This window comes from Pogoniulus pusillus, chromosome 5 (assembly GCF_015220805.1).
Source record: "Pogoniulus pusillus isolate bPogPus1 chromosome 5, bPogPus1.pri, whole genome shotgun sequence".
Classification (NCBI taxonomy): Eukaryota; Metazoa; Chordata; class Aves; order Piciformes; family Lybiidae; genus Pogoniulus; species Pogoniulus pusillus.
The window spans coordinates 668368-695112 of NC_087268.1; the positions used below are offsets into that span (position 1 = coordinate 668368).

A 26745-nucleotide genomic window follows, 5' to 3' on the forward strand; every position below is an offset into this window, starting at 1 on the left:
GTCCTCACTGAGCATTCACTAGTACTGGTTTCAGTGCAGCACTCACCAAGAGGCACAAGCAGCATCCTTAGGACTGTGGGACCCAAACTAATCTTGTCTTTGTATGATCCAGACAGCCCCTGATAGAGTCACTGTCCTGAGTTGATTACAGCAAATCCAACTCTGAGTGCTAGCAAACAAATGACCAAATTCTAGTGCCAAAAAAAGAAAGTATTTTGGGTTAGAAATTACCAACATTCATGCCTGGAATGCATGGGTTTGTACCACATAACACTGTAAGAGAATCCACTTCCTGCTGCACTGCTCTTGTGAAAGCTGACAAAAGATGAAGGCTGTAGGATGTCAAAATGTATAGTTTAGCAACACTAGCAGTTGTAACAGATCACACATTAAGGCCAGGGATGGTTTACCTATCAAAGAGGGAAGAGCAGTCCAGAAGAAAAGGCAGCAAAATGAGGGGTTCATCTGTTTAAAAGATGCTTTCAGGAAGATAAGTAATATGTAGCTATTGGAGCATTCTTACCATCACTGCAGCAGTGATAGCTACAGTGCTACTAAAGAGAAAAATGCTGCCAAAGTTTCCTGGCTTCTGGAAGGCAGAAACATCTAAAAGTGGGCTTCCAAATGAGAGCCTGGAAAGCCATCTGGTGATGGATGAGACTCTAACCAAAAGCAAGACCTTGTCATTTTGTTTCACTGGGGTAATAATGTGGGTATTAAACTACCTTGTGGTGTGTCCCAATGTAGCAGGACCTGTGTGAAACAGGGCTGTATGCAACGCTGACCGGGCTCCTTTCCCAACCAAGTATAGAATCACAGAGTCAGTCAGGGTTGGAAGGGACCACAAGGAGCAGCCAGTTCCAACCCCCTGCCATGGCCAGGGACACCCTACCCTAGAGCAGGCTGCACACAGCCTCAGCCAGCCTGGCCTCAAACACCTCCAGCCAGGGGGCCTCAACCACCTCCCTGGGCAGCCCACTCCAGCCTCTCACCACTCTCTGGACCAGGTCCAGCACATCAATGTCTTTCTTGCAGTGAGGACCCCAAAACCGAGGGCAGGGCTCAGGCTGGAGCCTCGTGAGTGCTGAGTGCCGGAGAGCCCTGCCGGTCACACTGCTGCCGAGGGGCCCGGACGCCACGATCAGGCGCGGAGCGGGCAGTCGCTAGCACCCCTGCCCAACCCGAGCTGACACAAGCTGCCTTCCTTCGCTCACTCGCCCAATCAAAGCTCCTGCGCGCCTGGGACAAGCAGCTGGACAGCGGCAGGGAGCGACCGAGAGGCCCCGGGAGCGGAAGGCAGCAGGAGCTGTCCCGCCCCAGCGCGCCGTGACCCGGCCCCGCCGCCAGGCTGCTCCCGGCGCATGCGCGGCGCAGCCCCGCGGCAGAGGCGGGAGAGCGCTGGTGCCGCCCCACAGGCAGGCACCGGGCAGGAGACCCAGCGCCCACGCGTGACGGCAGGACAGTTCCCAGCCGGTTACCTGGCCCAGGCTCCCACGATGCAGGGCCCGGATCAGGCCACTCAGTGTCGCCATGGGGCAGGCATGAAGGAACCCAAGGGGAGAGCAGCCGGAGCGGGGCGGGGAGATGTGCGCCTGCGCGCAGCGGGAGGGGCGGTGCCGGGGCGGGGTCAGGCCGCGGCCGGGGCGGGTGGGGAGCGTGGGAGCGGCGCCGCCCGGGCTGTGCGCTGCGGCGTGAGCGGGGCGCGGCGGCCGGCCCATCGCCGCGGCTGCCTCCGCGGGCGCTGCCGGTGTGGAGACTGCTCCTGAAGCTGCCTTTCTCAGCCTCCCAGCTGGCCCATGGCCCTTCTTTCCATGGGCTGCCTGGACGTGCCAGGTAGGGCGCTTCATTGAACCGCAGAACCAGTCAGGGTTGGAAGGCACCACAAGGAGCAGCCAGTTCCAACCCCCTGCCATGCCCAGGGACACCCTACCCTAGAGCAGGCTGCACACAGCCTCAGCCAGCCTGGCCTCAAACACCTCCAGCCATGGGGCCTCAACCACCTCCCTGGGCAACCCACTCCAGCCTCTCACCACTCTCCTGCTCAACAACTTCCTCCTCACAGCCACTCTCACTCTCCCCACCTCCAGCTTTGCTCCATTCCCCCCACTCCTGGCACTCCCTGACAGCCTAAAAGACCCTTCCCCATCTTTTTTGTAGGCCCCTTCAGATGCTGGCAGGCCACAAGAAGGTCACCTGGGAGCCTCCTCTTCTAACTCTTGAATCATTCACCTTCTCCAATCAAAGTAACAAAGAATAATGCAGGAGGAAATCATTAATTTCCTATTCAGCTGAGTGGTTATGACAGAAAGCCCTAAGGTAAGGAAATTTTAGTACACCACTTTTTGTTTGGTTTGGCTTTGCTTTGTTCAAATTAGTTTGCAGTCAATGAAGCAAGGCTTCTGCAGAAGCAAACTCTGTGTGCTATCATACACCTGTGGACAAGTTTTGGTTCTGTGATGGTTTGGGTGTTCCCCGTCCCCCCACACTTTGGAAATCACCCACTCAGCTGGCTCTGGAAATTTGAGTGAAGCTTATATGTACAGCTTAGCAGAATATACAAGCAGATAGTTACAGTATATACACTTATATATGGAAATAGACAAGGTAAAAGGTAGTACAGAAACACAGCAGCCCTCCCAGAAACCAGAGTCCCCATCAGGGGCTCCCAACCACCCTGCCACCTCCTTCCCACCCCTCTGCCTTACCCCAGACTTTGCCTTGTGTTCAAGATGAGTTTGGAGAATCAGCCAGGGGGGTTAGGAAGCAGAAGAATTAGTCACAGACAGCAGGTTAGGGAGAGAAGGGAGGCAGCCAGAGTCAGAGATCAGCTCTGTTATCTGTGTTTATGTTCTTGTTCTTACCCATCTCAGCAAGCCTATGAGTGCAGCAGCCATCACCACTGTTTCCTTTGCACAGCCTGGCATCTCATTCCTCTCACCAAAACATCCCAGCTAGGCTCAAACTAGCACAACTAAGCGGATAATTTGGAACAGGCAACCAAAAAGCTAGAAGATACTCCAGTCAAACCCTTCACATTGTCATACATCAAGAACTTCAGTTGGGATGTGTAGGTTGGCATAATCTAAAAACACTTCTTTGAAATTCTTGGGAGCCTGGAGGTTAGCAGCAAGACTGTCTGGAGAGGTTGTACACTTTTTATTTCGTTTCACACTGCATACATGCTAGAGAATATTTTTATGTGTCTGTCTGTCCAGTGAAGCTCTGGCAAGGCAATTTGAAACTGCTGATGATCAGCAAAGGGCATGATGAACTGTTGGACTCAATGATCTTAAAGCTATTTTCCAACCCAAACGGTTCTATATGATTCTCTTCTGTGTGTTGAAGTGGTTGATTGCAGAGAGGTGCATCCTGTGAAGTTCATTGAAAGCTATTGCACTGGTAGCCACGGAGAAACAAACCCACCTAAAACCTTCTGCAATCTGTAAACCTTTTCTCCTCTATGATATGTTGGGGGGAAAAAGAAGAACTCTTTCCTACATGTTCCTTTGTATTACCATCAGTTCTGGTGACTGTGTTCTTTGCATTCATTTCGAAGCTGTGTTTCCTGTCACGAGCAGATTAAAACCAGAGGAGAGTGGAGTGAAAGTTTTCTATTGCAAACATCTGTGTCTGCAAAGGGATTGTGTTTCCATGTCCTGGAACATCAAGGGGAAAAGCTTGCCCTCTCCAGACGCACACCTTTGCTTTGCAGCAATAAGGAGTTTATAGACAAGGTTGCTTTACTGCAGTAAATAGAAAAGCCAATTCTGCTGTTGCTTCCGGGGATTAATGCAGCCTGGGTGCTTGAGGAGACCTTCGGCCATCACTCCCTGCAGAGGGCTTTCTTACTCTATCTCTCTGAGGTGCCTCCCCTATTTTGGGGTGTAACCTGAGCAATGCTTTTAACAATTCTTCTCTTTTGTGTTTTAAATTCTGTTTCATATGCAAGTATTGCTGCCCAGAGAAGTGTTCTTAGGGGCTGTTGGTCTACATAGAATCAGTCAGGGTTGAAAGGGACCACAAGGATCAGCCAGTTCAAGCCCCTCTGCCTTGGGCAGGGACACCCTACCCTAGAGCAGGCTGCCCACAGCCTCATGCAGCCTGGCCTCAAACACCTCATGATTCTGTGTAATATTAAATCACACTCCTAGATAAAGATTTTCAGTGTTCTTTTTTTGTTTGTCTTTCATTTTGCCATTGGCTGCCTGTCCATGCCTGTGTTCTGACTATTGCATTCCCATCTGGGGAGAGCAGAACACCTGTGGCTGGTGGAATATTTCTATTTGGTTTGCAGTTGCTTTCTTTCACTAGAGCAGTGAAGGGGTACTGAAATATGCTATCATCCTTTGCTTTCTGCAGTCCAAATTACTGCTGGTTAGCCACTTCACACCATTAATTAGGACCACAAAGCTGATTAGGGAAATGCAGCAGCTCTTATGAGGGGAGGCTGAGAGAGTTTGTATTGGAATCTTCTAAGCCTATATAAATATATAAAGGGCAAAAGTCATAGAGTAGAATCAGAGAATCAACCAGGTTGGAAGGGAGCTCCAAGCTCATCCAGCCCAACCTAGCACCCAGCCCTGCCCAAGCAACCAGACCATGGCACTAAGTGCCCCAGCCAGGCTTGGCTTCAACACCTCCAGGCACAGTGACTCCACCACCTCCCTGGGCAGCCCATTCCAATGCCAATCACTCTCTCTGACAACAACTTCCTCCTAACATCCAGCCTAGACCTGGCACAGCTTAAGACTGTGTCCCCTTGTTCTGTTGCTGCTTGCCTGGCAGCAGAGCCCAACCCCACCTGGCTACAGCCTCCCTGCAGGCAGCTGCAGGCAGCAATGAGCTCTGCCCTGAGCCTCCTCTGCTGCAGGCTGCACCCCCCCAGCTCCCTCAGCCTTCCCTCACAGGGCTCTGCTCCAGGCCCCTCACAGCTTTGTCGCCCTCCTGTGGACACCTTCCAGTACTGCAACATCTCTCTGCAATGGAGGAGCCCAGAACTGGACACAGCACTCAAGGTGTGGCCTGAGCAGTGCTGAGCACAGGGGCAGAAGAACCTCCCTTGTCCTGCTGGCCACACTGCTGCTGATCCAGCCCAGGTTGCCATTGGCTCTGCTGCCCACCTGGGCACTGCTGCCTCAGCTTCAGCTCCTCTCTCCCTGCACCCCCAGGTCCCTCTCTATCCCCAGCCTGGAGTGCTGCTTGGGGTTGTTGTGGCCAAAGTGCAGAACCCTGCCCTTGGCCTTGTTCAATCTCATCCCATTGGCCTCTGCCCACCCATGCAGCCTGGTCAGGTCCCTCTGCAGGGCTCTCCTACCCTCCAAGAGCTCCACAGCTGCTCCTAGCTTGGTGTCATCTGCAAACTCACTGATGCTGTACTCAATCCCCTGCTCCAGATCATCAGTAAAGATATTGAACAGGACTGTGCCCAGCACTGATCCTTGGGGAACACTACTAGTGACTGACTGCAAGTCAGGAGGATGAGACTGGGTTCTTTGCAGTGGTGCCCAGTGACAGGACAAGAGGCAATGGGCACAAACTAGAACATGGATTTCAATTAATGACAAGAAAAAACTTCCTTTGAGAGTGTTGGATTCATTCATGACCTTTTCTTTGTATTCTTTTAGCCTGGATTTATCCCATGAGTGTATGAAATTCCACAGGCTCAAGCAATCCTGCTTCTCTTAAATGCCAAACTGGCACTCAATTCAGGCAGAGTGCCCAGCTCCATAGAGCATCAGGTTGGTTGGAGGTGACAAGAAAAACTCACTGCTTTTCTTGTGTCACAAGCTCAGATCCAAGGCAACCACCACTGCTGCGGGAGTCAGGAGATTGCAGGGGCACCAGCTCTGGCTGGGCAGCAGGATGGCACTGCCAGGCAGCATCGGTCCATGTTAGTAGCTCTTCTGGCCTCTTGGTGATAGCAGCAATGGCTAACCTGCTCTTCACAGCTTTTCCCTGAGCTCTCTGCCTCAACTTCCCACATTTTCCTATCTCATGGCAGAAACGACCCTGTCCTTTGTCATTTGGGCAGCATCTTGCCCATAAGCAAAATGCTTTGCTTACAAGCCTGGACCCTGCCTAGGTATCCACTCTCCTCTGAATTGCTCCTCCAAGGAGGGTGCTCCTTTCTTCCTCTTCAGTGCAGAAAGCAAGCATGCTGCCTGCTGCCTCCCTCTCGAGTCTGTCTGTGAAGAGAAGCTGGCACAATAGGTGCTTTCATCCCAGCCTCTTCATAGGAATGTCCATACTCAGTTACTTTTTGTATCTGAAAGTTGTTTCATTGTCATCGTTGTTTCCCCCCTATGCAGAGCTGTTCCCTTTTGGACTGGCCACCATCATCCATTGTTCTCCATGAAACAGAAACCACTGCTGCACTCTGGGGAGATGGTGGCTGCCTATACTGTGAGGCATCATAAAACACAGACCCCATTGGGAACAATGGGGAGAAGCCATCTCAGGCATGGGCACCAGCTGAGGTCTGCCAGTGCTCTCGCCTGTCCAGAGTTCTGGAGGAGTGGAGGGCATGCTGAAGTGAGGCAGTTGTCCACTGAGCAGCCTCTGGGCTCTGCCTGAGGGGAAAATAAGAGGACATGCAACAGAGGACAAAAAGAAGAGCAAACAAAAGCAGCTTAATTACATTCAGCAAGTGAAATAAAGTCTTGGTGCACAGTTACAAGGAGTTCCACTTCTGTGGGAGCTAGCAGAGCTTTAGGCCACTTTTGTATGGGAGGTTGAAGTTCTTTTCTGCAGCTCAGTTGTTGGTGCCTTGACTTGCCCTTAAATACTAGGAGAACAAAATTCCTGCTTGACAGTTTTAATGGGGGAAAAAAAGCTTGTCACAGGATAATAGTGTTTGGTCTGAGAGATGTGATATTTTTCCACCCTCCCTTTTCATTGGGCAGCCTCCTGCCTCATAAACTTTTGAGTTGCTGGAATCAGTGTTAGTTTTACTGAGGTAGGAGGCAAAGATGCGTCTGATTTTTTTGGCCATTTTTTAAAGTGCCTGATTTTTCAATCTAATCAAATTGATGTATTATCATAGAGTCATAGAATCAACCAGGCTGGAAGAGACCCCCAAGCTCATCCAGTCCTGCCTCTCACCCAGCCCTATCCAGTCAACTAGACCATGGCACTGAGTGCCTCATCCAGTCTTCTCTTGCTGGTGGCTTGTATCTTTCAAGCCCTGGAACAGGCTCCCTGGGGAGATGGTTAAATCTCCACCTCTGGAGGTGTTTCAAAGATGCAGAGATGTGGTGCTGAGGGACATGAATCATAGAACGAGTAAGGGTTGGAAGGGACCACAAGGATCACCTAGTTCCATTCGCCCTGCCATGGGCAGGGACACCCTACCCTAGAGCAGCTTGGCCAGAGCCTTAATATATTCTTAATGTATATGTTCTTAAGAATATATATTCTTCAGTGTGGCAGTCAGTCAGCTGGGAGCTGTGCTGACTCTGGGGAAGAGAGACCTCTAAGCAGTGTGGCAGTCAGTCAGCTGGGAGCTGTACTGACCCTGGGGAAGAGAGACCCCTAAGCAGTGTGACAGTCAGCTGGGAGCTGTGCTGACCCTGGGGAAGAGAGAGCCCTAAGCAGTGTGACAGTCAGCTGGGAGCTGTGCTGACCCTGGGGAAGAGAGACCCCCAAAGTGTAGCCATGTTCAGATATCTGACAAAGAGAGCAGCCCCTCTCCTTTCCCAGTTTTTCATGTTCCTCTGAAATGGCCATTTCAGGAACCAAAACCCTCTCAGGCAGGCAGCAGGCACCCTGACAGGGGGTTAAAATGCAGGGAGCTGTACTGGCCCGTCCGGAGTACGCTCGGTCTCCTCGCACATCTGCAGAGCATTTAAGCGCTTGCATCTGGTTGTGTTTGTGCAAATATAATTCCATATTCACTAATAATTCCCGAGGCTAAAGGCCCCTCTCCTGTAACCTTGTTAATATTCTCACAAGGCCTGGTGTGAACGCCTCACAGCATTTGGGTTAGAATTCAGCCGGGTGGGTTCCTTCCCCCCTCCTCCGTCGCTTACTTTTTCTCTCTCCCCTACTTCGCTGGCCTCCAGTTTCCTGGCCACCCACATGATGAGACACTCTCTCTCCTGCTCTCTCCCCATTCTCAGTTTCAAGGAATTTCCTTTTGTCAGAGACAAAGTGTGATTGACATATTTTCCCCCTCTTAAGTGCAGTCTTCTTAATACTTGATTTAACTATGTCCTTATGGGGCTTGTATAATCATTACCTAGGTGAGAAAGAGACCCGCTGCTCCCTCTCCACCATCCCATCTCAGCCTTCAAGTGCCAGACTGCTGGCTACTTGGTGATTTTTACATGTTTGGGTTTTTTTTCTTAATTCCACTTTTTTAAAAGGCCTTTTTATTAATTTGGTGGTGCTGAGGGGTTCCAGATTGACAGCACTGGAAATTGAAGTCATTCGTTTGCCCACAAAACAGGTACTGCCAAAGCAGCAGAACTGCCACCTTCCCTACTGATGTGCCTCAGGGTCCCCCTTTCAGAGTACCTCACCCAGACTGAAACCAAATCACCTTCTCTTTTGGCCTTTCTGGGGAGAAAGCAGTTCAGTTCTAATCAATCCTCAGCCCTGATGCTAAGACTAGCATGACAGCCAAGGACAGAAGTGTTTTGACTCATGGTCATTCCTTTCTTTAGCATGAGTGATGATGAATTCCTGTCATTCTCCAGCTTATTTTCCACATGACCTGCAAAGCATAGAGATAAAAATGTGCCCTGGTGGTGGGGACAAGTGTTTGAAGGAGAGTAGATGTGGGGCTTGGGAATCATAGAAACATTTCAGTTGGAAAAAAAAATCTTTAAGATCATCAAGTCCAACAATTGTCTAACTCTACCAAGTCTAATGACTCCATCAGTACCACACCTCTCAGTCTTTGAAACACCTCCAGGAATGAGGATTCATCCACCTCCCTGGAGACCCTGTTCCAGGGTTTGAGAATCTTTTCAGTGAGGAAGTTTCTTCTAATATCCAACCTCCCTTGGTGCAACTGGAGTCCATTGCCTCTTATGCTATCACTTGTTATTAGGGAGAAGAGCTCAGCACCCCTCTGGCTTCAACTGCCTTTCAGGTAGTAGCAGAGGAAAGGTGGATGATCTGCTGGCAGGAAAGAAGCCGAGTTCTCAAGCTGATAGCTTGGAGTCTTTAGTGATCCCCTGGTTAATTTTGTGTTGAGCACCTGTGAGAGTCTAAATCCTGCTGTGAAGCAGCAAAAGCAGCATTGGATGCATCTGAAGCGGCAGAAGCAGCCAGGGCAAGGTCCAAGCTGTGCTTCCGGACATAAAGCTCTCGATGCTCCAATGAAATGATATTTGCTTATCCATTGCTGCCATTCTGTGGCCTATCCCTAGAATGTTCACCTCTCCACTCAGACCTTCTACTTCTTCTCCAGACTGAACAGCCCCAGCTCACTCAACCTGTCTCTGTTGTAGCAGAGGCATTCCAGCCTCCTGATCATTGTCGTGGCTGTTCTCTGGATCCACTCCATCAGGTTCTCCCTGTACTGAGGCCTCCATACCTGGGCACAGTGGAGAATTGTTACATGGTTATATAATCGAAGTTGCTAAGGTAGATCATACATGGAGCTGAACTATGGTCAGACTCATTCCCAAAGATCACAGAATGGTAGGAATTGGAAGGGACCTCTGGGGATTATATGGTCCAAGTCTTCTGCTGAAGCAGGTTCACCAAAAGCAGTTTGTTCAGGAACATGTCCAGGTGGGTTTTAAAAGTCTCCAGAGAAGGAGTCTCCACAAGCTCTCTGGGCAGCCTGCTCCAGTGCTCCACCACCCTCACAGGCAACAAGTTTTTCTCCACTCTGCTGAGACCCCACCTGCAGTACTGCAGCCAGCTCTGGAGCCCCCATTGCAAGAGGGCTGTGAAGATGCTGGAGTGTGTCCAGAGCAGGGCCAGGAGGATGCTGAGAGGGCTGCAGCAGCTCTGCTGTGAGCACAGCCTGAAAGAGTTGGGGCTGTGCAGGCTGGAGCAGAGGAGGCTCCCAGGTGACCTTCTTGTGGCCTTCCAGCATCTGAAGGGGCCTCCAGAAAATCTGGGGAGGGACTTTTGAGGCTGTGAGGGAGTGCCAGGACTGGGGGGAATGGAGATTCAGACTGGATATGAGGAGGAAGTTGTTGAGCAGGAGAGTGGTGAGAGGCTGGAGTGGGTTGCCCAGGGAGGTGGTTGAGGCCCCATGGCTGGAGGTGTTTGAGGCCAGGCTGGCTGAGGCTGTGGGCAGCCTGCTCTAGGGTAGGGTGTCCCTGGGCATGGCAGGGGGGTTGGAACTGGCTGCTCCTTGTGTTCCCTTCCAACCCTGACTGATTCTGTGACTCTATAACAGTTTGTATTTTGCCAACAGGAAAGGTAAATTAATAATTAGTTTTTTGACAAAATATTAACATTTTACTAGCATAAGTCACGGAGTGCAGTAACTCAACCAGAGCTGAATGACCTAGAGTCCAAATTAATCATTGAGGTTAAAGTACCCACAGCTAACTGTCAGGTGAATGTCTCCATCCAGTTCCATTTGAGACTGGAGTTGAAACCTAAAGTTTGCAGTCAGTAGCCCAGCTGTACTCTGTAGTGGCTCTATTAAGGTATGGAATAAGATAAGGTCTGGGTAGCAGCTCTGAGGAGGAGGAAGTGGGGTGGTTTAATATGGAGGAAAGGAGGCTGAAGGGACACCTTCTTGCTCTCTACAAACTCCCTGAAAGGAGGTTGGAAGGAGGCAGGGATCGGTCTCTTCTGCCTAGTAAAAAGTGACAGGATGCCATCCAGAGAGACCTTGGCAGGCTGCAGAGCTGTGCCCAGGCCGACCTCCCCATGACATTCAACAAGGCCAAGTGTAAGGTCCTGCACTTAAGCCGGTGCAATCCCAAGCACAGCTCCAGGCTGGGTGGGGAATGGCTGAGAGCAGCCCTGAGGAACAGATCCTGGGGGTCTGGGGTGATGCAAAGCTCACCAGGAGCCTGCAGTGTGAGTGCAGCCCAGGCACAACCCTGTGCAGCCAGAGCAGTGTGGGCAGCAGGGCAAGGGAGGGGATTCTGCCCCTTGGCTCTGCTCTCCTCAGACCCCACCTGCAGTCCTGTGTGCAGTTCTGCAGCCCCCAGCACAAGCAGCACATGGAAGTGTTGGAGCCAGTGCAGAGGAAGCCACCAAGATGCTGAGAGGGCTGCAGCAGCTCTGCTGTGAGGACAGGCTGAGAGAGTTGGGGGTGTTCAGTCTGGAGATGAGAAGGATTCAAGGAGACCTTGTAGTGGCCTTGCAGCATCTGAAGGGGGCTACAGGAAGGCTGGGTAGGGACTACTGACAATGTCTTGTAATGACAGGAGGAGGGGGAATGGGTTTGAACTGGCAGAGGGGAGATTCAAACTGGATGTTAGGAAGAAGTTGTTTGCAGTGAGGGTGGTGAGACACTGGCACAGTTTGCCCAGGGAGGTTGTGGCTGCTCCCTCCCTGGAGGTGTTCAAGGCCAGGTGGGATGAGGCCTTGAGTGACCTGCTCTAGTGGGAGGTGTCCCTGCCTATGGCAGGGGGTTGGAACTGGCTGAGCTTTGAGGTGCCTTCCAACCTAAACCATTCTATGAGAGGAAATGGCTCAAACTGCAACCAGAGGTAGTTTGTGTTGGCTATTAGAAGAAACTTCTTCACAATAAACATTCTCAAATCATGGAAGAGGCTCCTCAGGAGGTGTTTAAATCCCCATTCCTAGAGGTATTTCAAAGATGCAGAGACATGGTGCTGAGGGACATAGATTGGTAGCAGCCTTGTTAGAGTTAGATACTGTTTGGACTTGTTGATCTTCAAGGTCTTTTTCCAGCCAAAATGTTTCTATGATTCTTTGAGAGTGAAAGAATCCCAAACCCAAGACACTTTGGAATACACACAGATACGGCAGATGGTGTTTCTGTTCACACAGAAATGTTTGGGATCTCCCTTCTACATCCAGTTTTGAGCTGGCTGCAGAGGTGTAAGGTGCTGCTGTGTGCTGAGGTGTGAGGCAGAGACCCTCCTTTAGCTGTTCCAGAGGCAGCTCCTGTTACTGTGGATGCTTTGGACAGTGAATGGTATTGTTCTGGGAGTTGCAGCTTGCATTAAGACTGTCTACACACAGTGTCAAATCCCTCCTGCCCTGACCCCTCCTGACTCCTGTACATCTGTGAGGGAACAACCTCTGAGAAGGTGTTTGTAAGGAGCCATTTATTTTGCAGTGAAAAGGTAATATGCTCATGACCAGGGAGTTCCTCTAAGTTCCTGGGTGTATCCAGTGAAAGATGCCCAGTGTTGCTGGCTGAACGCTGCAGATACTACAATGGGGGCTCTGAAGAAGGCAGAGCAGGCTCAGCACCCTGTTTATTTGCTCCAGAGATGAAGGGGAGACTGCAGGTCAGCAGGAGTTGTGCATTCTGACTGGTATTTATTGACTCAGAAGTCCTTGCTGACAGACAGACAGGCAGGCAGGCAGGGAAGGGTTCCATTACAGTGATGTAGTTTCTTTCCCTCTTCACCCCCCAAGATTTTCTGTGCTGACACTCTTAACACATTGCAGTGGCTTCCCCAGCTGGTGATGGGGCAAATGGCAACTGCCTTTCACCTCTGAAGCCTGTGTGCACCGAGGGAACACAACTGTCAGCCTCTCAGCAGCATGCTGCAGCTCATCTGTCAGAGGTGCAGCCACACAGAGCTTCATGGGCAGCCCTCCCTCGCAGACCTAGGTTAAGACTGGAGGTCTGGATCAGATGCTGAAGGTGAACTCTGGGTGGCTACTGGAGATCAGTGCACAGGGTCTGCGTGAAAGGGAAGTGTATCCCTGTGCTGGGCTCAGTTATGCTTCCACCTTCTGTTCCCTGATACCGTTGCTAATAATTAGGTCCTGCTCTAATATTGTGCTTTAGGAGAGTCTTAAATCCTTTCTGTAAGTGGTGCTGAGGCATATCTACTATTGGCTCTTTGTGGCACCCTGAGCAGCCTCTGTTTGAGCTGGAGATCACACCTTCAACAATTGTGATTCCAAGTATGGTTTGTCCATAGGGTCCCTTTGGATTTAAGACAATGCTGGAGACTGTTGCATGCAGTGCTCTACTTTTAGCCACATGGAGAGCCTTTTAAAATAAGTCCTTGCTGGGAGTGCAAACTAGGGGATCCTTCATGCTATGTCAGAAGGGAGAAGAAAAATGTCTGTGATTAAATAACAGGAATTGTTTTTTGGGGGTTGGGATTTTTTTGTTTTTCAAAGTTGAATTGTCTCCTGTTTGAGTCAAGTACACCAAAGGTGTCAGTGTCTAAAGGATGCAGCAGGCTGGGGTACAGGATACCCGAGGGAGTGATTGGCATTGGAATGGGCTGCCCAGAGAGGTAATGGAATGGCTGTCCCTGGAGGGGTTCAAGAAGAGACTGCATGAGGCACTCGGTGCCATAGTCCGGTTGATTGGTCAGGGCTGGGAGCTAGGTTGGATTGGATGAGCTTGGAGGTCTTTTCCAACCTGGTTGATTCTGTGATTCTATACCTAGAGTGCTTGCAGCAAAGCATTGTTGAATAGCTCAGACTGTGTTCTTTACTCACTTTGAAAACATCCCACTTCAGCATGGCCAAGGGAATCAGTTATCTCTTGCTTAGTGAAATTTACATTAGGGGTGCTAAACGTTGCACCGTGGGGGTGCAAGATTCAATCTTTATGAATATGCTGTCTCTGTAAGTACAGATGTATATAAATGAGATCCCAAGCATAGAATCAAAGAATCAACCAGACCATGGCACTAAGTGCCTCAGCCAGGCTTTGCTTCAACACCTCCAGGCACAGCGACTCCAGCACCTCCCTGGGCAGCCCATTCCAATGCCAATCACTCTCTCTGCCAACAACTTGAGACTGTGTCCCCTTGTTCTGTTGCTGCTTGCCTGGCAGCAGAGCCCAACCCCACCTGGCTACAGCCTCCCTTCAGGTAGCTGCAGACAGCAATGAGCTCTGCCCTGAGCCTCCTCTTCTGCAGGCTGCACACCCCCAGCTCCCTCAGCCTCTCCTCACAAGGCTGTGCTCCAGCTTCATTGCCCTTCTCTGGACACTTTCCAGCGCCTCAACATCTCTCTGCAATGGAGGAGCCCAGAGCTGGACACAGCACTCAAGGTGTGGCTGGAGCAGTGCTGAGCACAGGGGCAGAAGAACCTCCCTTGTCCTGCTGGCCACACTGCTGCTGAGCCAGCCCAGGATGCCATTGGCTCTGCTGCCCACCTGGGCACACTGCTGCCTCCTCTTCAGCTCCTCTCTCCCAGCACCCCCAGCTCCCTCTCTGCCTGGCTGCTCTCAGCCACTCTGTCCCCAGCCTGTAGCGCAGCATCAGATGATTTAGTCTACTTCTTGCTTATGAGTGGAAGATTATGTGCAGCAGTGCCTGTTTTGTTTTAGCAGCCCTAGCTGGTGAGCTGTCCTCCCCATTTGGACTGGGGCTATTTTCCTAGTAATTCGACTCATGCAGTGAGACATGGTTGCAACACTTTCTGCTCTCTGATAGAATGCTTCTTACATCACCTAACATATATGGAATTCTTTGCAGGCTCTGCCTCATTAAAAGCCGATGCTTAGATCTCCTGCCTCTAATGCACAGCACCAGATCTAGGCATATTTTCACTTTGAGAAGACTTCCTCTCCTTTTCATTAATGACAGCTGTACAGCTGTCTAAAGACATTGGAGATTTCTCTTTACACTGTGGGATGTTTACTCTCTTGGTAATGTGTTTGTGGAGAGCCACACGCTTTTATTCCCTCAGTAAAGAAATCCAGGCTGGGCAGTGAGTGGCTGGAGAGCAGCCCTGGGGAGGGGGACTTGGGGGTGCTGCTGGACCAGAAGCTCAACAGGAGCCAGCCTCATCTCATAGGGTCCATGTTCCAGGTCTCTCACCAGCTTTGCTGCCCTTCTCTGGACAATGCTCATCCTCTCTGACCATACATATTTACACTGGAAAACCGAAAACTTTTGGGTTCAGGTTTTGCAACCATAATAGGGTTATGAATTTGGAACAATGAAATCTGAAGTGGCAAATGGCTGTTCTTGATGCTTTTCTTTAGAGACCTGATGGCTTCTGCTTTTGCCTAGTTTTCCTTCTGCATGCATCCTGTGTGACCCTGCTCTGTTTCCCTGTTTTCTTGATGCTTTTCTTTAGGGACTTGATAGTTCCTACTTTTGCCTACTTTTCCTTCTGTGTATCCTGTGTGACCCTGCTCTGTTTCCCTGTCTCTCACCTTCACCTGACATGCTTGTTATTAACATCTACTGTTAAACCTGTAGGCTTAATTTTCAGAGGGACAGTGCAAAACCAAAACCAGCTGTCTCTGGTTTCAACTGGAATTTAGCACCTCTGAAAATCAGACACTAATGTTTTCTAGTTGGAAAAGCAGATGATAGAATCATAGAGTCAGTCAGGGTTGGAAGGGACCACAAGGATCAGCCAGCTCAAACCCCCTGCCATGCCCAGGGACACCCTACCCTAGAGCAGGCTGCCCACAGCCTCAGCCAGCCTGGCCTCAAACACCTCCAGCCATGGGGCCTCAACCACCTCCCTGGGCAACCCACTCCAGCCTCTCACCACTCTCCTGCTCAACAACTTCCTCCTCACAGCCACTCTCACTCTCCCCACCTCCAGCTTTGCTCCATTCCCCCCACTCCTGCCACTCCCTCACAGCCTCAAAAGTCCCTCCCCAGCTTTTTTGGAGCCCCCTTCAGCTGCTGGCAGGCCACAAGAAGGTCACCTGGGAGCCTCCTCTGCTCCAGCCTGCACAGCCCCAACTCTTTCAGTCTGTGCTCACAGCAGAGCTGCTGCAGCCTCTCAGCATCCTCCTGGCCCTGCTCTGGACACACTCCAGCATCTCCACAGCCCTCTTGCAATGGGGGCTCCAGAGCTGGCTGCAGTTCTCTCTGCCCTTCTACAGAACAGTGCTTTGCATTTGCTGTTTCAAGGCCTTCCAGTCTCTAGTTTTAAAAGCACTGTGCAGGCTACATTTGCACAGGGGTCTGGCAGCCATTTCTAGGGAACATTAAGCAACAAAATCTTGTAGTGAACAGCAGAATTATTTTTTATTTAGAGATTACATAACTCTGACAAAATGGGAACCAGCCCCTGCACTTCACTGTAGACCAGAACTTTCTCTTCCCAGATGGAGGATGACCTTTAATTGTGTCAGTTCCACCCCACATCCTCAGAAAACAAGGGCAGCTGCTATGCACATGAAGGGAAGCAGAGGCTGAAGCAGCCATGGTGATCGAGGGTAGATCATGGATGAGGTAACCTTACACTAGCTACATGAATTAGACCCCATCCATCAGTCAGGTCTTGCGAGGCTCCGGGCAAGAAGAATTGATCTTAAATGTCACAATTTGAATGGGCTCGTGTCTACCTCTGTCCCTTTAGTGGCCACTGTTGTAGCAATCCTGACACACCCAGTAAAGCTGCCTGCCGCAGTTAACCCCTGAGAAATCAAGCAAGGCTTGATGCTAGCAGTTCAAAGAGTGACTCTGCAGCGGAGCTGCTCAGATAGCAGCATCCCACTGGAGGAGCAGGCAGATGGGAAGCTGATGTGCCCTCAGGCTGATGGAGGAGGAGCTGCCATGCGGACTTCTTGTAGCTGGAACTCATGGCAACGACAGAGGAACTTAGAAACACAGCGAATGTTCTGCCTTGAATCGATCCATCGATAGTCCACACGTGCCTTACCGATAAGGGTCCTCACATCTCCGATGCCATTTACACTCCCCTCGCTCTCGCTCTCTTTGCTCCATCCACTCTCCTAAATGATCAGGGGTTTTGACTCTCCTTCCCTGTTTCTTTAATGTCTCCACGGTGCTGGGAGATGGGGGAGGAGGGTGTAGGCTGGAGATGCTGGTACCCCTTCTGTGGAGCAGCTGTGTTTGCTTCCCGAGGCTGTACGAGAGCTAGGAAAGGCATGGGGTTTTGCTGCATGCTGAAAGGCTTTCTCTGTCAACCTGAAGATGGACCTGAGAAGTGGTGAAAAGGTATAGAGTTGTCAGCCCCCCAACAAAAGCACTGACACAGTTGGGAAGTGACTGGACAGTGTCTGCATCCTCCGGTGAGCTGAAACAGTTCCCTTACGCTCGGCCCGCGGCAAATCAGGCAGCCTCTGAAGCAGGCGCTCGGCGTTCGCTCTGCTCTGCCTTCAGGTCGGGGGCTCACGGTCAAAGGAACTCCTTTGGTGCAGCGGTGGGCAAAGAGTCACAGCCGTGAAGAGCTTTTCTCTCGAGCAGAGTGTCGCTGAGGGCAGCCACGGGCTGCAATGCCGCTGGCAGACACAACCCACGCCAGCTGGGTTTGTGTTAACTTTCTGTGAGCAGCCGAGCAATTGACTTGCATTGACAGGAGAATCTGCACAAAGCCAGTGTCGGAGATACAGATGTGTGCATTTAAGTAAACTAGGTTTAAGTTCTCATGCATAAGCATTTGGGTTTGAAGTGCTTACACATTCCCTCAGCCAAAGGAATGGAAACAATACAGCATGATTTATCTGACCAGTCAAACCAAACTCAGACAGCTGCAGCACAGGCACTCCTGCTGGCTGTTATTTCCATGCCAGCAGAGGAGGAGAGTGGATGCCTCAGATGTCTGTATTTCTCCTGTGAGCTGGTTGCTTGGCTCCTCTTGCTGGTGACTCAGAAGCCAGAAACAGCCTAACCTGCATCACAGGTTCAAATGTGAAACACACAGGAGGCCACTAAACCTGGCACTCGCTGAGCGACAGCCGATCAGGGGTACTCGTGGCAGTGACTGTGGGCATGGTGGTCTTGGCTTGGTCATAGCATCATAGAGTCAAGCAGGCTGGAAGAGACCTCCAAGCTCATCCAGCCCAACCTAGCACCCAGCCCTGGCCAACCAACCAGACCATGGCACTAAGTGCCCCAGCCAGGCTTGGCTTCATCACCTCCAGGCACAGCGACTCCACCACCTCCCTGGGCAGCCCATTCCAATGCCAATCACTCTCTCTGCCAACAACTTCCTCCTAACATCCAGCCTAGACCTCCCCTGGCACAACCTGAGACTGTGTCCCCTTCTTCTGTTGCTGGGTGCCTGGCAGAAGAGACCAATTCCCACCTGGCTACAGCCTCCCTGCAGGTAGTTATAGACAGCCATGGTTGGTGGTTGGACTTGATGATCTTAGAGGTCTTTCCAACCCCTAATCACTCAATTTGGCCTTTTGTTGCTGTATTTAAATATCTTGATAAGGGAACAAGTTGCATGCTGTGCTGTAGAGAAGCCTCAACCCACCCCACAGTTTAATTAATAATTGTTAAAAGAACTGCTGACAAGTTCCGTGCAGCTGGTAGCCTATTAAGACAAAAGGGTTACAAATATGCTGTCATTTAGTGTCACAGAGTTGTCCTCATCTGTCACAGGGGGTGCATGATGTGATCACTGACATAATAGCTTAGAATCATAGAATCGAGCAGGCTGGAAGAGAGCTCCAAGCTCACCCAGCCCAACCTAGCACCCAGCCCTGCCCAATCAACCAGACCATGGCATTAAGCGCCTCAGCCAGGCTTGGCTTCAACACCTCCAGAGTTCATTCTGACTGAGGTGTGGATTTGAAACAGAATGCTTCTCAGAACACAGTTCTCTGAGACCTTGTGCTTGCTCAGCTCTGCTATGATGTCCCACTTGTCCCTGGCCACTTGTTGATGGCAGGAATCCACCGGCCAAGCCCAGCCTGGGCTGGCCAGAAGGTTGAGGGAGGGGATTCTCCCCCTCTACTGCACTCTGCTGAGACCCCACCTGCAGTACTGCAGCCAGCTCTGGAGCCCCTGGGACAAGAGGGCTGTGGAGATGCTGGAGAGTGTCCAGAGCAGGGCCAGGAGGATGCTGAGAGGCTGCAGCAGCTCTGCTGTGAGCACAGACTGAAAGAGTTGGGGCTGTGCAGGCTGGAGCAGAGGAGGCTCCCAGGTGACCTTCTTGTGGCCTGCCAGCAGCTGAAGGGGGCTCCAAAAAAGCTGGGGAGGGACTTTTGAGGCTGTGAGGGAGTGGCAGGAGTGGGGGGAATGGAGCAAAGCTGGAGGTGGGGAGAGTGAGAGTGGCTGTGAGGAGGAAGTTGTTGAGCAGGAGAGTGGTGAGAGGCTGGAGTGGGTTGCCCAGGGAGGTGGTTGAGGCCCCATGGCTGGAGGTGTTTGAGGCCAGGCTGGCTGAGGCTGTGTGCAGCCTGCTCTAGGGTAGGGTGTCCCTGGGCATGGCAGGGGGTTGGAGCTGGCTGCTCCTTGTGGTCCCTTCCAGCCTGACTGGTTCCATGATCCTATGATTCTAACCTGTCCGTGTGTGCCCCTCTGTGGCATCACCGCCGCCGCGGTGGCAGTGAGTGTGGGGGCTGGGGTTCCTGGTGGCCCCTGCAGGGCGGTAGCGCTGGACATCTGCTGCACACATTGTGTTTGGTTCTGGTTTGGCAGGGCTGTGTGAGTGGTGCAGTAAATCTCACACGTTTTATCAATCTGTAGGCCAACCAGGTAGGATTGACAGCTGGGGAAAGCCTTACATTTGGAGCACTAAATAGGTTATCCAGCACCTCTAAGAAAGCCAAGCAGCGAGCTTTACAACCCTGCCTTCCAGCCCTGCCCTTGGGTTTGACTTCGCCACTGGCAAGGCCGAGTGCCTGACCCCTGCTAACGTGCGGTGCCTTTAATAAGGGAGAGGGAGGGAAGTAATTTTATCCTCAGCGTGTGAGTGATTCATGTTCTCAAAGGGGATAAAAATGTTATTAGAAAATTCTCCTGCCAAATGTGTGGCAAACGAAACCAATTTATTAATGCTGTGGAGCCAACGTGTGAAATCTGGGATAAAAGGTGAGGTGCGGTCCCTGCGCTCGCTGCAGCGCTCATGTTGCAAGACAGAGGGGCTCTTGTCATCAGCCAGGGCTGCTGCTGTTGTGACCAGGGGCTGCTGCTGTTGTGACCAGGGGCTGCTGCTGTTGTGACCAGGGGCTGTTGCTGTTGTGACCAGGGGCTGCTGCTGTTGTGACCAGGGGATGATGCTGTTGTGACCACAAGCACTATCAGCAAACAAACAAAGCATTTCCCTCCACTTCTGCACTTTAGAAGTGAAGGCTGCGACATGCCAAGCTGGAAAGTGTGGACCTTGATCACGAGCTGTCAAACTGCTGCTGGAAACCCGTGAAACACTGTCAGGACACCTTTGAGAAATGCTTTTATTCTTTCCATAGTTCAAGGCTTCCTTTTGGTTTGTTTTTTTTTAGGGTTGTTATTTATTTTATGATGTGTTAAGCAGTTTCACTGTGCTCTGCATTGAACAAGACAGAAAAACCAAAACCAGTTCCAGACCCTGTCTGGGTTCTAGTTTGAATTTCCCAGAGACTCAAATATAGTTAATAGAACCAATAACAATTTATAGGATGCCTTTCCCTCTTTCCCCTTCATTCCCAAAGAAAAGGAATTAGATGTAGGTAGAGGAAAGGTAAAGTACACTCAAATAAAATAATCTCACTTTGATTTGGAAGTTAAAAGAAGAAAAAAAACCTTTAACAATAAACAGAAGGTATTTTAGGTAGGGAGGTTACACAAGGTATAGGGAAGGGAAAACAAGATACAAAATATATGTGTATTTATATCCAGCCAGGTGTGATGGCAATGATTTGTCTGCCTCGTGGGTTATGGCCACGTGGCAAAACACAGAGTAGCAGGAAACAGGATGGTGATGCTGGCAAGCAGGGAGGCAGGCACAGAGGGAAGCAGCAGGTTCCTCTGTCTGCATAGGGAGGACAGACAGCAAGTGGGAGTGGGCTAACCACCACACCTGGTGATGTTCACACCCACCCCCGGGGAGCAGCCAGGAGGACCTGGGGTCAGGGTCAAGACCACTCCCCCAGGAGGATTAACTCGTTACAGAACCCAAAGCACTCCTGGTTTGAACCAATGTCTGCACAAGTGAGGCATGGTTTTGGAGACAAGCAAGAGGTCCAAACATGACCCAGGCTCTTATGCTGATGCAGCTGACATGCTGAAGGTGACCATGTGTTCATGAAGTACCTGTAGTGCAGGTGCTGTGTTGCTGAGAAAAGTAAGGTGAAAGAAGCTGATGTTGAAAAGACTCCTCAAAGGTCAAGAGTCCTCTACCTGCTGCCCTTAAACTGAAGAAGTCTGAGACTCCTCCTGCATCCCCTTAGTTTTTACTCTCTGCCAACATCATCTTTGATGCAAATGAAAGCAGCATGGATGGAGCTATAAGAAGGATGAGAAAGTTTCAGCTCTAGATCTTTTAGCCTCATATGCAAATGGCATCATCTCTCTGCTTTCAGCACCTGGAAGACATCAGCATCCAGACAAAGAACAGTCAGGCAGTGCCTGTCAGGACAGAGGAAATTTGTGAGGCAATTTCTGCCTTAAAAAACTCATCTTCCCCAGAGGAGAATGTACTCCTTCATCTAATGTTATCTGACTTCAAACTCTCATGAAGGTAGGCATGCTCAGTTCTTCTGGACTCCTTTCTTTTCCTGAACAGCCCTCAAAACTACATATTAACAACTGCATTTCAGAGCTGCAGGTATCAGGAGATCTGGGCCTTGACCACTCAGAGTTTTTTATGTCACTATGACAATCATCATCTTCCAGGTGCTTTGTTCCAATATTTTATATTATGAAGCAAGGCTGAGGATAGTTTGGATCAATTTCTGGAGAGCTATGACCCAGCCATTAGTTCACTTAGCTTATCCAAGCTCAATCTTCTTGCTCACCATTCAGTCAATAGAGCATTTACCATATTATCTCCATGCTTTGGCATTAGGGCAGAAGAGATCATAGAATCATTGAATCAAGCAGGGTGGAAGAGAGCTCCAAGCTCATCCAGCCCAACTTAGCACCCAGCCCTGCCCAACCAACCAGACCATGGCACTAAGTGCCCCAACCAGGCTTGGCTTCAACACCTCCAGACATGGCCACTCCACCACCTCCCTGGGCAGCCCATTTCAATGCCAATCACTCTCTCTGACAACAACTTCCTCCTAACATCCAACCTAGACCTCCCCTGGCACAACTTGAGGCTGTGCCCCCTTGTTCTGTTGCTGGGTGCCTGGCAGCAGAGCCCAACCCCACCTGGCTACAGCCTCCCTGCAGGGAGCTGTAGCCAGCCATGAGCTCTGCCCTGAGCCTCCTCTTCTGCAGGCTGCACACCCCCAGCTCCCTCAGCCTCTCCTCACAGGGCTGTGCTCCAGGCCCCTCCCCAGCCTTGCTGCCCTTCTCTGGACACCTTCCAGCACCTCAACATCTCTCTTGAATGGAGGAGCCCAGAGCTGGACACAGCACTCAAGGTGTGGCCTGAGCAGTGCTGAGCACAGGGGCAGAAGAACCTCCCTTGTCCTGCTGCTCACACTGCTGCTGATCCAGCCCAGGTTGCCATTGGCTCTGCTGCCCACCTGGGCACACTGTTCTTGTGGATTCACAATGTTACAGCTTTGTTTGGGGTCTGTTTTGGCTGTTTATATTTATGGTCAAGAGTGTTGTTAGTTTTCTCATTAAAATTCAATGCAGCACAGTTTCCATGCAACCAGTAGACTGAATTGGATGCAGCACAGTTTTCATGCAACCAGTAGACTGAATTGGATGCAGCACAGTTTCCATGCAACCAGTAGACTGAATTGGATGCAGCACAGTTTCCATGCAACCAGTAGACTGAATTGGATGCAGCACAGTTTCCATGCAACCAGTAGTATGGCATTTTGGGAGAACTTCAAGTAATTGGACTTTACAAACTCCAATTTATAGTTTTGGTCAGGAAAATGTGTTTGCAGCACAGAGTGTTTTACACCACTCAATTAATGTAATTAGAACTCTTATGGATTTCCATCTCTCCTATGGTGCTGGAGTTGATATTCCAAAACTGAATGGAGGAAAGAATGCAAGATAATAGGCATAACATATGTTGCTCTCTTGATAGGATGCTGAGCATTGTAAATCAGTGTGGACTTCAGCCAGAGACAGGCTTCAGCCCCTGCTGAGATTGTCAGCAGCGTAGAGTTCCCCCAGTTTATGTCCCTTTACACAAAACTTGGGCAGATTCAAGCCCCTCCTCACTGGCCCAATAAATTCTGAGATAGAGATATCTTAATTCTCCATTCCTGGAACTGCTGGTTTGGGTCTTCAGGGATTTTTCTTCTGTATATTTTCCCCTTATAATGTCATGAAATCAGATCACTTTTCTACGGTGTATTGGCAGAAACAATAAAACATCAGTCACAGAATCTGAGTCTAGAGTCAGAGTCTAAAAGCTCATTCAGATGTGCTGAGAATGGACAGCCAAGCCCACTGCTGGCCTTAACATCAACTAATAAAACATTGCCTTCAGATGAATTGCATCACTTTACAATAAGGTTAAATAAGGTATTTGGAGGGCAGATTCTTTCTGCTTTTGCTCCTGTTTTGACAGAACATGGCCTCTGTGGTGAGCTCTTTGAGTGGAATTCCATGGTCCCCAGCTGGAATGCCAATAAAAGTGGAAATTCTTAGGTGGTGAAAAGTGTTGCATCTGCAGTTGGCCAAGTCAGGTGAATAAACAGAATTTCCATGACAAACATAACCCAGAGTCAATGAATTGCATGACCGAGTGGAATGTGATCAGTTTGTTTTTCTATTGCATGTAGCTGAGCACTTGGGTGGAACTGACACCAGTGTGACAGGCAGCACAAGGGCAGTGATTGTCCCCATATATTCAGCACTGGGGAGGACATGCCTTGAATACTGGGGTTCAGTTTTGGGGCTCTTGCTCCAAGAAAGGAATTAAGGAGCTAGAGCACATCCAGGGAAGGTGATAATGAAAAGTCTGGAGAATAGTGGCTGAGGGAACTGGGGAGCAAGGAGGGTGTTGGTCTCTTCTTGCAAATAACAAGTGACAGGACTAGAGAAAGTTGCACCAGGGGAGGTTTAAAATCACTGAATCAAAGAATCAAACCCACCTGGGCACTGCTGCCTCCTCTGCAGCTCCTCTCTCTCAGCACCCCCAGCTCCCTCTCTGCCTGGCTGCTCTCAGCCACTCTGTCCCCAGCCTGTAGTGCTGCTTGGGGTTGTTGTGGCCAAAGTGCAGAACCCTGCACTTGGCCTCGTTCAATCTCATCCCCTTGGCCTCTGCCCACCCATGCAGCCTGGTCAGGTCCCTCTGCAGGGCTCTCCTACCTTCCAACATCTCCGCAGCTGCTCCTAGCTTGGTGTCGTCTAGCTTGGTGTCATCCATCTGAAAGGATTCTCAAATGCTGGAATAGGCTTCCAAGGGAAGTAGTTGAATCTCCATCCTTGAGATGTTTCAAAGAGGCAGCAATGTGATGTGGAGTGGACATGGTTTAGCACTAGGCTTGGCGGAGTTAGACTGTGGTTGGACTTGATGGCCTTAAAGGTCTTTTCCTACCAAAATGATTTGATGATTCTGCCTGCTGGGAGGCAGTAACTTGGAAAGGGAAGTCCAGTTTGTGGTGACTGACTGAATGTGGTGCTTTGGTGCAGTGCTGTGCCTGAGCGAGTCCAGTGGGTGATGGATTGGTAATCACTGTTGTATAAACAGACAACAGTGAATGAAGAGATCATATTTCCTCTGCAAACAGCACTGTGATATGTATCTGGCACTAGATGTCTGCCTGGTTCTGCTGTCTACACTTCAAAAAGGTGATGAAAAAATGATGAGAGTTTAGAATCAATTACAAATATGACCACAAAGGGGGTCTTCAGCACGAGAGAGCAGCTCAAGGGCAAGTTAGGTGAAAGCTCAACGATCCTCTGTAGGTAACTCTAAGGACAGAAAAATTTGATCAAACAGCTTAGAAAAAAATGGCAGAAATGAACAAGGGACTGAAATTGACACGTTGTGAGATAGACAAATTCACACTGGAAAGCGAGGCATCAGCTAGGGGCTGGGAAACAACTCGTCAGCAAATGCAGTGTGCTGCTCTGAAGTCACTGAGTACACTTATGTTATGGCTGTGCCTGCCTGTGAGAGAGAAGGGTGATGAAGCTGGGGAGGGGCCTGGAGCACAGCCCTGTGAGGAGAGGCTGAGGGAGCTGGGGGTGTGCAGCCTGCAGCAGAGGAGGCTCAGGGCAGAGCTCATTGCTGGATACAACTACCTGCAGGGAGGCTGTAGCCAGGTGGGGTTGGGCTCTGCTGCCAGGCAGCCAGCAACAGAAGAAGGGGACATAGTGTGAAGCTGTGCCAGGGCAGGTCTAGGCTGGATGTTGTTAGGAAGTTGTTGGCAGAGAGAGTGATTGGCATTGGAATGGGCTGCCCAGGGAGGTGGTGGAGTGGCTGTTCCTGTTTAAAAGGAGTCTGGATGTGGCACTCAGTGCCATGGTTTAGTTAATTAGGTGTTAGGTGATAGGTTGGACTCAGTGATCTCGAACGTCTTCCAACCTGCTTGATTCTGTGATTCTCTGTCTGAAGTGGATCCAAAGAAGGTCAATGAAGCTGGTAAAGGGTTTGGAGAATAGGTCTTGTGAGGAGAAGCTGAGGGAACTGTCTGGAGATAAGGAGACTTGGGAGACCTTCTCTGTCTTTACAGCTTCCTGAAAGGAGGATGGAGCCAGGTTGGTGCTGGTCTGCCTCACTCTAAGTAACAAGAGTCAAGATGAGAAGAAATAGCCTCAAATTGCACCAGGGGTGGTTTAGATTGGAAACATTCTCATTTGAAGGGTTCTCAAAGGCTGGAAGAGTTCTGAAAGGCTGGAAGAGGATCCCAAGGGAGGTGGTTGAATCCCCGTCCCTGGAGGTGTTTCAATGATGCAGAGATATAGTGCTGAGGTATATAATTTAACACCAGCCTTGGAGGAGTTAGATAATCTTTGGACTTGGTCTTTGAAGGTCTTTTCCAACTAAAACAGTCTCATGGCTCTATGAATCTATTGTGGAGCTATGTTGTTTGAAAGAATTTACCTGGACAGGCACAAGCCAAGCTCAGGAGGTTCCACAAGACCAGCTGCAAGGTCCTGCATCTGGGTGGAGGCAATGCCAAGCACAACTGCAGGCTGGGCAGTGAGTGCCTGGAGAGCAGCCCTGAGGAGAGGGACTTGGGGATGCTGCTGGAGGAGAAGCTCAACAGGAGCCAGCAGTGTGCACCTGCAGCCCAGAAAGCCAAGCAGAGCCTGGGCTGCATCAGGAGCAGTGTGGGCAGCAGGGCCAGGGAGGGGATTCTCCCCCTCTGCTGTGCTCTGCTGAGACCCCACCTGCAGTACTGCATCCAGCTCTGGAGCCCCCATTGCAAGAGGGCTGTGGAGATGCTGGAGTGTGTCCAGAGCAGGGCCAGGAGGATGCTGAGAGGCTGCAGCAGCTCTGCTGTGAGCACAGCCTGAAAGAGTTGGGGCTGTGCAGGCTGGAGCAGAGGAGGCTCCCAGGTGACCTTGTGGCCTGCCAGGATCTGAAAGGAGCTATAAAAAAGCTGGGGAGGGACTTTTGAGGCTGCCAGGGACTAGGGACAGGACTGGGGGGAATGGAGCAAAGCTGGAGAGAGTCAGACTGGACATGAGGAGGGAGTTTTCCAGCATGAGAGTGGTGAGAGGCTGGAGTGGGCTGCCCAGGGAGGTGGTTGAGGCCCCCTGGCTGGAGGTGTTTGAGGCCAGGCTGGCTGAGGCTGTGTGCAGCCTGCTCTAGGGTAGGGTGTCCCTGGGCATGGCAGGGGGGTTGGAACTGGCTGATCCTTGTGGTGCCTTCCAACCTGACTGATTCTGTGCTCCTAACCTAGAAGGTAATGAATGCTTTTTG

The 26745-nt window shown here is 50.6% G+C and overlaps 2 protein-coding genes across 3 annotated transcripts in view; one reads left to right on the forward strand and one right to left on the reverse strand.

Annotated features, from left to right (window-relative positions):
- The window catches only part of WARS2 (tryptophanyl tRNA synthetase 2, mitochondrial), a 37608-nt gene extending 36025 nt beyond the window's left edge, over window positions 1-1583 (reverse strand). For both annotated transcript variants that reach the window (XM_064143960.1, XM_064143959.1), the window contains exon 1: window positions 1479-1583. In XM_064143960.1, the coding sequence (XP_064000030.1) occupies window positions 1479-1532 (54 nt within the window). In that variant the 5' untranslated portion in view covers window positions 1533-1583. The remainder of the gene's footprint in view (window positions 1-1478) is intronic.
- A 574-nt stretch (window positions 1584-2157) lies between these two features.
- The window catches only part of HAO2 (hydroxyacid oxidase 2), a 77864-nt gene continuing 53276 nt past the window's right edge, over window positions 2158-26745 (forward strand). The window contains exon 1 of the mRNA XM_064142976.1: window positions 2158-2316. The gene's annotated coding sequence lies outside the window, so the exon portion shown is untranslated. The remainder of the gene's footprint in view (window positions 2317-26745) is intronic.